At 40.1% G+C, this 9686-nt stretch overlaps 6 protein-coding genes and 1 long non-coding RNA gene across 9 annotated transcripts in view; 4 read left to right on the plus strand and 3 right to left on the minus strand.

Annotated features, from left to right (window-relative positions):
* Window positions 1-592, plus strand: part of LOC109539070 (PR domain zinc finger protein 10) — a gene marked incomplete in the record, with an annotated part of 5290 nt that extends 4698 nt beyond the window's left edge. Inside the window, 2 exon segments of the mRNA XM_048666497.1 lie at window positions 1-280; window positions 340-592. Of these exon segments, the coding sequence (XP_048522454.1) occupies window positions 1-280; window positions 340-359 (300 nt within the window).
* Window positions 1-9686, minus strand: part of LOC109539086 (PIH1 domain-containing protein 1) — a 242786-nt gene that overhangs the window by 16680 nt on the left and 216420 nt on the right. The gene's annotated exons all lie outside the window — the stretch shown is intronic.
* The window catches only part of LOC109539065 (multidrug resistance-associated protein 1), a gene marked incomplete at its 5' end in the record, with an annotated part of 237012 nt that overhangs the window by 12787 nt on the left and 214539 nt on the right, over window positions 1-9686 (plus strand).
* Window positions 490-2182, minus strand: LOC109539087 (probable rRNA-processing protein EBP2 homolog). The gene is made up of 4 exons (XM_019906685.2): window positions 1821-2182; window positions 1498-1581; window positions 1145-1437; window positions 490-1087 (listed from the first exon to the last, which is right to left on the minus strand). Exons 1-4 carry the CDS (start codon window positions 1863-1865, stop codon window positions 601-603), a joined length of 909 nt encoding a protein of 302 aa, XP_019762244.1. The 5' UTR covers window positions 1866-2182; the 3' UTR covers window positions 490-600.
* LOC109539072 (vacuolar protein sorting-associated protein 54) lies at window positions 2337-5524 on the plus strand. Of its 2 annotated transcripts, XM_019906666.2 has the most exons (10): window positions 2341-2582; window positions 2693-2866; window positions 2921-3106; window positions 3160-3367; window positions 3425-3586; window positions 3649-3897; window positions 3955-4202; window positions 4263-4432; window positions 4491-5151; window positions 5210-5524. In XM_019906666.2, the coding sequence occupies exons 2-10, from the start codon at window positions 2834-2836 to the stop codon at window positions 5417-5419; spliced, it is 2127 nt and encodes a 708-aa protein (XP_019762225.1). In that variant the 5' UTR covers window positions 2341-2582; window positions 2693-2833; the 3' UTR covers window positions 5420-5524. The 2 variants fall into 2 exon arrangements, with proteins under 2 accessions (XP_019762224.1, XP_019762225.1); XM_019906665.2 differs by having other exon boundaries at window positions 2337-2866.
* Window positions 5808-9686, plus strand: part of LOC109539060 (Down syndrome cell adhesion molecule-like protein Dscam2) — a gene marked incomplete in the record, with an annotated part of 55745 nt that continues 51866 nt past the window's right edge. Inside the window, 1 exon segment of the mRNA XM_048666484.1 lies at window positions 5808-6095.
* On the minus strand, window positions 6057-7680 carry LOC109539094. Of its 2 annotated transcripts, XR_007281512.1 has the most exons (3): window positions 7417-7676; window positions 6983-7243; window positions 6057-6411 (listed from the first exon to the last, which is right to left on the minus strand). It is a non-coding gene; the product is annotated as an uncharacterized LOC109539094 (long non-coding RNA). The 2 variants fall into 2 exon arrangements; XR_002172088.2 differs by lacking the exon at window positions 6057-6411 and having other exon boundaries at window positions 6684-7243; window positions 7417-7680.

Below are 9686 nucleotides of genomic sequence, written 5' to 3' on the forward strand. Positions count from 1 at the left end.
GCACCGCTCGACAAGTACTGCGATGGATCCAGGCTGCTTAAAGTTACATCGAAAGAGATCGAAAACAAGTTTACAATTAATCAGTTTCATCCTGATTTCGATAAAAACCAGATCTCTACTACTGATGGCAATTTGACGAAAATAACTCCAGCCGTAATTGAAGGACTAATGGACGAAGATTCGAAGTACTGCCATCTGTCGATAGTCGAAAATGAGATCATAGAAGGTGGTGAGCTTGAAAACAATACGCATTTGTATAATTTACTGACTTCCAGTAACGGTAAGTGCATAGGCATGTTTTAATAAAACTGGTTAAATGTGGCAACTTGATATTTTCAGGATTAATACCGCCTCGTTAATGGTACGCACTGTAATCCATTTTTGTAAAGAACCAATCATAAAGTCCTCTTCCCCCCTAGTAAGTAAGATTTATTCTTCTCTAATTTGCCTCTTATCATTCGCCCCTAACTAAAGTAAATAAAACCCAGGTTAAAACGATACTAAGCAAGTGTACCCGCTGCTTTTTATTTGAATGAGACATCAAGATTGGAAATAATTAATAAACGGTATCATATGTACAGAGTGAATTCAGCATAAGAATTATTTCTTATTTCTAATTTTAGATCTCCTATTTTTCCCTGGTCGGTTGTTCGATTTACCTTTTCCCTTGGCATCCTTGGTTTTCTTCGTTGGCTTGGGCCTCCTGTACTCGCTGATATCTGCGGCACTGTCGTTGGTATTCCGTTTCAAACCCTTCTTCTTGCCCCCGAAACCGAACTTTTTATTTTTCATTTTTCGCTTCTCCAGGGATTTTCTTGAAATGGATTTGCTTTTTTTCGAATCCAAAAAGTCCAGATCTTTAGAAGCGCCTTTGCGGTATTTTTTGACTTGGTCCAGCATTTCTTTCTTCTCCTGTTCTCGTTGAAGTTTCGTTTGAATTTGCATCATTTTTCCTTCCTTCTTTTGCTGCCTCAACTGTTTGACCCTTTCACTCCGTTGTTGCTGCTGCTGTTTTTTCATCAAGTGTTCCCGAATTTTCTGCATGTGCTCATCGGTTTTCGCCATTTCCGCGAAATAATCATCGGGCCTGAAAAATAAAAATAAGACGTGAGAAACAATAACAATTGCACTTCTAATGGCTTGCCTTTTGGTGGGTAAACCAAGTGCCTTCAATTTTGGAATAGCTTCTAGAACGGCTGCTTGGGCTTGTCGTTGGAAAAGCATTTCCCTCTTGAAGTCGTTCAGAACGGGATCCTCGTGGGGCTTCAACTGCACGAGTTTCTTATTGTTTTTAAACTGATTTTCGCGCTTTTCTTCATGCATTAATAATTGTGCAGCCAATTCAGGAGCCAACGGGGCTTGCTCATTAACACTGTCTAGTTTCTCAAGCCAAGGCAGATCCAACGAGATTTCTACCAGTTTTTGCTTTAGACCTTCCTAAGAAAACAACATGTTTATGCCAACAGTAGGTACTGCACAATGTGGCCCTGAACTTACAACATTATTGACGCGTTTCTTTGGCACTTCCTGCACAGTGTTTAGTCCGGGCTTTAGCTTCCCTTCGGCAAAAGCTTCTTGAAGCTGAAAGTCACATAGCATGAAAAATTAAAGGTATTTTAGAAGAGAAGTTCCCGCAACATGTTTTATTTGAGGGTTTATTTCTGTGTTTGTCGCATGTTAAACCAAAAAAGGGTAAGTACTGTAACAATCGGAGCCTAGGCTCGTTTCAAAAATCCAAAACATAAGCAACAAGGAGGGGCCCAACAAATTTTGAGCGTCTTTTAAGTTGAGCCCATTTTTTCTTTTCACTTAAAACTTACCTCCCGGTCACTGTCACTTAGTTCCGAATCGCTCGAATATTCCATAATCAGGAAACGCAGAAAATGATCTCTAAATTCCAGGTAAGTACGTTTAGGAATGGGATAAAGTGTTTACGCTCAATAACATGTGCATGCGTCTACCACAGATCACACAGGTTAGTTTCACAGAACATTCTTGTCTTCATCTATCCATCCCCAGCAAGATAATTTGTGGTTAGTTTGGCCTAAGTAGGACATAAAGACAAGTAGGCAACCACATATAATTACAGGCGACCGTGTGATATAATATTTTAATATTTATCAGAAAAGTAAACTGCAATGTAGAAGCTGATGCCAACACAGTCAACTCAAATATACCTAGGCGGTCGTGTATTAAATTGAGATAGGCTTTTGTTGCATAATTGCCATTATATTTTACTTGCCGATATTTTCATTAAATAATTTCTCTTCGGTTCCTGAGTTAAGATTTGTAATATTCTTAACAGTATTATTTCCTGAGCTACCGCGCACTTCATTTGTAATGGTTGGCTGGCCTGTATGGAAGCCGTGTAGTTGTCAGCCGAACGTGTCAAAATATCAGCTGATGTGTAAGCAAAAAGTTTGCAATTATGAATTTTCATAATGGCCATAAGGCTAAGCCATTGGGGAGGGCATAAGGAAAGGTAACAGACACTGCCAGAATGGACAACATTCAGGATGAATCTTGGACGATATACAAAGCGTCGCAATATTTACCGGCAGTTCTGAGCGATCCGAATAAAGGTAAACAAACGAATTTTTTCACCAGAACCTGGGGTGATGCCTTCGTTGAAAAGACTATTATTGAAAAAAGCCCCTTTCTTCCCGAAATTACCTACGCACATTTCGACCAGTATCTTAGGAAGTATGGCAAAAGAACCAAACGACACCAGAGATTAAGCCAGTTGAGTAATGATGAAATCATTCAACCGAGTACCAGTAGTTGGGAAACTCCTTATTCTCAGAACAAGCTTAATTTGATTCCTCTCATTTACATGCAGAATGAGTTTAATTTGAATGACCCCAAGGTAGGATCCGGTCTTTATATTTATTTCCGTCCAAGTACTGATCTGTTCCCATAGATATTTAGCCAGGTGTTTGAGAATAAGTCCAAATCAGAACACGATGTGCAAGATGAGCTCAGTTTTTACCTGGATATCGTTGAGGAGCAGATTGCCAAGCAGGTTTCGCAGAAATCTGGGGCCTTTTTCCATGCCATGACCTCACATGACACCATTATGGAGCAAATGGGGACTGCCAGTAACGAAGTAACATTCGCAAGAATAAAATTGTCGAAAACACTGATCAATTTGTGTCGTAGGTGAGAGTGCTTCGCTCCAAAGTGCAACGAATGGACAAATGCCTTACTTCAGATGCTCTCAAGTTAATGGCACTTGCCAGGTCCAAAACGAATCACAAAACATTAGTTAACAAGCTGAAGCTCATGGCTACTGTATTGCAAACACAACCCACACTGCAGTTGCTGCTTAGTTCTTCTGACTATGTCGGAGCACTTGAACTAATAGCAGGTTGATGCGCAATTTATTATGATAATTTAGCGGTACTAAATTACGCGATTCTTGCAGGTACACAGGAAGTTCTAGCTAAGGAACTAGCAGGTGTAACGAGCTTGCGCCACTTGCCCTCGCAGCTTAAGGAAATGTCCAAACTGATCGATAAAATGCTTAGCACAGAGTTTGAGAGATATGCTGCTGCGGATTTACACAGACCTTTAAACTCAGATGAAGGTTGGTAGTAAATGGGGGGTAAATTCGATGCGAATGGATCCGAGAGTTTCGAGCACTTTTAGGTGTTTTAGAACAGGAGCGTTTAGTGAGTTTAGCGGCAGGCCTTTTGCGGCAGAACCATTTACAATTTCTGGAAGTCTACAGGCTAGAGGCCGTAACCGCGGCCCAGGCTCTTTTAAAACAGTTGATGATTGAACAGTTGGCCGACGCAGATGATGAGCTCAACGAATTAACGGGATCTGGAGAGGTTGCGCCCACTATGGACTCCGCGCACTGGTTGAAAGTCCTAAAGTCGGGAAGTGAGGCTCTGGGTGGGTTTGCTTGGTGATGACTGAGCCGTTTCGAGTAACTCCGGTTGAAATTTCTAGTTAAACTCATGCACAGAGTTCGGGCAGTTCATGACGTGGTCAAGGAAACTGCCGATGTAACTTGCGGACTGAGGGAAAACACCATTATATCGCCATCGAGTGCTGAACATTTTCTCTCGCAAGACGACCACGTCCAAGTAACCAAGAAGCTAAAAGTGTTACTTACATCAGTCTGTGATTATTGCAATGAGCGACTGGCGGCGTTGGTTAGCACGCAAAGTGATAACAATACTGTAACGGCTCATCAGGTAGTGTGGCTGATTTGAACAGCAGTAATAAACCTTGAGTGCGATTCTATGGGTATTCAGGTGGCGGATCTGGCCAAGATCGTCGAGGAGTTTACGAACGCGTGTGAAGAAATCAGCGGAAAGCAAAGCGCGGCCCTGAAGGCCGCTTTCAAGATACAAGCAGGGAATTATGTGCACAAGTTCAACATGCAGCGTAAAAACAAGCTGGCTTTGCTTTTGGACGCTGAAAGGTAATCGCCAGGCTCGCCTTACTATCCAGTAGAATTTCGACTAACCGTTTTTTGTTAGGTGGAAGTCTGCAGATGTTCCAACCGAAATTCAACTATTGATTGATAAGATGGCCATGGGAGATGTGATCAAGTCGCTTCCAGGCTCTCCATGCGAACAGGAAATGAGCACTAAGCACAGTAGCAAGCCACTGCCGGCTCTGAAAGTTGGCTCGCAAAACTACGTAACCGTAGGAGCAGTACTAATATTAATCCGCTTAGTGAGTGAATATTGTGTATGTGCTTACGATCTACAGCTCCTATCGCCAGTCATAGGCCGAAACCTAATCGAACTGTTACGGACGTTCAATTCGCGATCATGCCAGCTGGTACTGGGGGCGGGCGCTTTGCGGACTGCCGGCCTTAAAACCATCACCAGCACCAACTTGGCCCTCGCTTCGAGATCTTTACAGTTGGTCTTGTGGATCATCCCCCATATAAGAAACAACTTCCAGTCCCTCTCGGGTGATAATTTCAATGGCTTCGACAGTGTGGAGAGGGACATTGGCCATCACATCCAACAGTTGGAGGCAAAAGTGCTATCGATAATGAACACTTTACTAGGGGATCAACTGAGCGATTGGGAGGCAAAACCTCCGGTTCCTAGCAAGCACTTTCGGAACATTTCCAGACATTTGACGAAGCTACACGAGGCTGTGAGCTCTGTTTTGCCCGAAGAGCAGGTAGGGCACAGCATTTGGGCGCTTTACCGATTCTACTCTCTCTTTAAATCTCTTTTAGATCAGCGACATTTACCAGGAAATCCATAAGAACTTCAAAACTCGAATAAGAGAGCAGATTCTCAGGATGAACATACAAAGCAATGGGGGGCCGCAACATGGCATTGTCACCACCGAAGTGATCTTTTACTTGCAAACCATGAAAATGCTTAAAGTTTTACCCGCGAAATGTGTTAGTGATAATGCCATGGAGGATATATGGGATAGGTAATAGCTAATGTGTATGTTCAATCATTATCGTCTTAAGTATACAGAATGGAGCGTCTTTAGAACGAATTCGTTGATAGTGTAAATAAATTATTGGTTCTAAGACAAATGTCCGCATTTTCATTTAGCACTTTAATGATTTCCAACAAAACAAGCCCAGACATGACAAGACAAAACAAGCCCAGACAAAACACTGCTTTTTTTTCAATATTTGAACCGAGCCCCATATTAAAGCCGCAGGCGAAGCGCCCAAAAATTGTATTGACCTTCTGGAATCGCGTTTGCGATATTGTCTACTCCTCTCCCACTTAGCCTTATCAGCTACTACTATCTAAAGATTAAGTGACTTTTTAAATGTTTGACACCACTAGAAGTAGTTTGGTTGTTGAAACGCTATGGGGATAATCGCCGAGCTCCCTCCCAGTCTCATGCTAGCAAAAAACTACAGAGAACATAGTATTATGTTTTTCCTTGTTTAGAAGTTAAACGGTAACATTTGGCACTGTTGCCCCGCTCGGTTCTCATCGACAAGGCGTTGGATTTTGTTTTGGTCATTGGCGTTCGTGCTTCGACGTCGAGGTGTTTTCGTGTTTTCTGTGCGGAGTTTTTGGCGTTTTTGAAGAAATCAGTGGAACTTTAGGTGATTTTTAACTTGGGATCTATCGTCACTTGTTATCGGGGTATGTAAAATTCGATTTTTACTATTAATTATCCAAGGGTTATTTTAATATCTACGTTTCCCATCCGATCTTCATCATCCTACACGCAGATCTTTTCCATTTTCCCAACCTCTATCAATATTTCTGGCTACAGGAGGCTGAATTATTTTTATCCCCTTGTCCTGGATATTTCCAGAGTTTATACTGGCTTTGTTTTTTCGAGAAAGCGCAAATGCTGACAAACTAGCTGGTGTTGGGGAAGTTGCAACTCTTGCGATGCAGACGCTTTGCTTCCTGCCCACATTACAATTAAGTAATTGATTAATCACTTTAATGGCTAAAAAATTCGATTAGTTTATCAAGTTTTCATCGGTCACCCGTTTCTAACATCACATCCACATCTTAAGCAGTTATAACGAGTAATGACTCATTATGCAGCTCAGTCAAAGCTTAATCAGAGTCGGAGTCGTTTTATTATAAAAAAATGTTAATTCGGCTAAAAATATCACGGAAAACAGCAGCTGTATTGCCAACTGATTTAATTTGCAAAAACTAATACTTCGTAAATTGTTTTTTTCCAAAGCAATTGGGAGGCATTAATTTCAACAATTCTTATTTCAATATTATAATACAACAAACAGACTTTAGTTGCACTTCTTAGACTTCTTATTTTTGGTCTAATAGGTACCAAAGAGGTAAAGTCAAAGAAGGATCAGATGAAAATTACAATTAAACCACACACACAGTTTGTGTTTAACCGACACTCAGTGCAAAAGACAAAAAGCTGAATAATTATCAATTTCTACCAATAAGCAGCAATTCATTCTATTTATGTACGTGCAATGACTGACTGCACCTTAATTTGGGGATTTTCTAGACGTAAAATTAACAAAGAAATCAGCACCAACCTTTTAACAAAAATTGAGCGAAGATTTTTCAATTTCCGCCCATTGTATGAAATGCAGGGGATTATGAAAAAATCAGTGCATCTGATTGGCTTCCTTTAAGGACAGATGGTAGCTTCTATCAAGCACCTGCCTGGGCAACCTGGGCTGGTCTTAGTAGGATTTGTTTTTGCTTCAGTCTCGAGTTTGTGGTCAGAACGGTGCATAGGCGTAGAATCTGCACGTTTTTCTGCATTATTATTACTGCATATGACATGTTTCCACCTAGAACAAACGTTCTCACTTATCAGTTCAATTGATAAATGTTTTTAATATACACATGTAGACTAGGTTAATCCTATTGAGGCTCATGTCTATGATTTATTTTTTTTAATCTACCACTGGCTTGCCGCAAATTCTGCCAACTGCTAGCCGCAAGGGCGGCAATCCCCTTTTACCTGATATTTTCAATAGCACTGAATGATCGGTTTCTCACCAAGGTACTTTTTGTGTGACTTAAACATTCAATCTGACTGCTTACAGCTTATGAAATTCGTAATAAACTTTAATTGTTCTTGTAAAGTTCGGTGTAAACTAAACAGTCCGACTCGTTTGACAGACTCAAATGACAGCTCAAAATTAATGACAGATAATTTGACCATTGGTCTGTTTCCATCAACCCTTTGTCGGGGAAACTACGTGACATTATTCGCGACTTCAAAAGTCCAAACGTCGCCTGGTGGCTAAAATTATTACTACACGTTAACTAATTATTTGACACTTGTTTTGTTGACATTGGCGTTTGCGATTTGTTTTGTTTCGTTCTAATCAACTTTTGCAAGATTTTAAAGAAATAGAAATAGATTGAAAAGTGTGTTATTGTTTAATGTTGTACAGATGTCATCGACTTCAATAAATGAACAAGTCTGACAAGTCTCAACTGTCAACAACGAGTAATTTGACGTTTCGCAGCGCCACCATCGGTAGTTGAACTCGCGAATAGATGAGTGAAGCTACCACCTCAAATAGGCGGTTTAATCATCAAATCAAACTAATTCTATTAACACCACCATATCCATTTATAGTATAAAATGTGTGAACTGGCAGTCAACAGGTCTAAATAAGTTAAATGGTACACAAACATTGCATTTAATTAGGCTGGCTGTTTATTTAGTTTGAGCCTTTTAAAAGATGCGGGCGTGAAAAATGGTTAGGATTATTCTCGCGTCTTCCAGTAACAAACATTAACTATCTTTTTTTATTATTTATTTTCCTGATTGCATGTAATTGTTTTTATATTTTTTCTTTCCCGGGTTTCAGGCAAAGTGTGAAATAAAAATGTTCATATAACGTTTCAGCGAGACAACAGCGCCATCATCAGATTAAAAATTATTTTTTTCCCTCAGAAAAAGGATCTAATGTTTCCCAATGGTCCTAATGGTTTGTGTTGAATTTTAAATCTGATGAGGGCGCTGTTGCCTCGCCGAAACGTTATATGAAATAAACGATAAGGACATTTTTATTTCACATTTTGCCTGAAACCCAGGGAGGACAAAATATAAATTAACTACTTGTGTTGCTTGAAATTGGTAATTCGATGACATCAGTGCTACTTTTCTACATTGGCAATGGTGATTAAATTCAAATTCATTCAGAGAGCCGAAAAATCCCGTTTGTGTTCACTAGATGGATGATAGATGATGGCTATTGTACTGTTTCTAGTTATGCATTAACATTATTTAACACTGCGGCATTTAAGGTCAGATGCAAATGAGGATCACTTGATGTGTACAATTATGCGTGAATTATGCCTTTTATACCGCTGCCTAGAACGAGAATTAGGAATATTGTTTAAACATTTTTACAAGCGTTTTATTTTCAAATGCTCGAACAACTTCCTGTTCCAGAACTTGCGTCGGTCGATTCATGTGTCATCCACCCAGTTTCTCCCCTAACGTGTTATTAGTCCCCTTCGATTTACAGTGTGCACGTTTGCCATTCTTCAATCGARTCATCAGAGAGAGTRTMTGGTTATATGAAMGTTTCATTCATTCATTTAATCTATAGCTGCAGAAGCKTTTTTACTACCGATGGATAAATAGGATTTCGCGGTCATTGCTTGAAACCGGGGTGTTTTTCAGGCTGCAATGAAAAACGGAAAAACGTGCTGATAAAATAGTTGTACGTGGGAAAATGAAAAAGGTTCGATCCTTCCTAGATATCATGTTTCATCTATTTCTGGGCGTGTCTGCCATATGGCCTCTAGCCTGGTCCAAGTAGGGTGGATATTCAATTAAAAAAAACCCGAAAGAGATGCGGGCTATGTTGTTCAATTTTATTTCCATTGCCGTTTTATTAATACTTATCTGAACTTTTCAACAAAGATGCTCTATGTACGTTAAAAATAGCCCTACATAAGAGGGACATACAGAGACAAAGAAATTGTGTTCACAATGGAGTAAACTGGGTCAAAAGTCCTCAAACAACAGCCCCGGTGTAAATATACCCTCATATGCTTATGGGAATAGGCCGCATTAGACGGGTTGTAATTATTAGCTCTCTGTCTGACCCAAGGGCGGATCTAGCTTTAAATTCAGGTGGGGGGTTATGTAGAAAAAATACTGTCTTCTGTTGTCTATGAAATTCGAAAAATTATCGTCGTTTTGTGCAAGGGTGGCGCAAGATTATTGCAAAATTTCATGTTTTCCGTCCCATTTTGCATGTTTCT

The sequence above is a fragment of the Dendroctonus ponderosae genome, unplaced genomic scaffold, assembly GCF_020466585.1.
Source record: "Dendroctonus ponderosae isolate FM_Combo_2020 unplaced genomic scaffold, Dpon_F_20191213v2 Dpon_F_20191213_5, whole genome shotgun sequence".
Classification (NCBI taxonomy): Eukaryota; Metazoa; Arthropoda; class Insecta; order Coleoptera; family Curculionidae; genus Dendroctonus; species Dendroctonus ponderosae.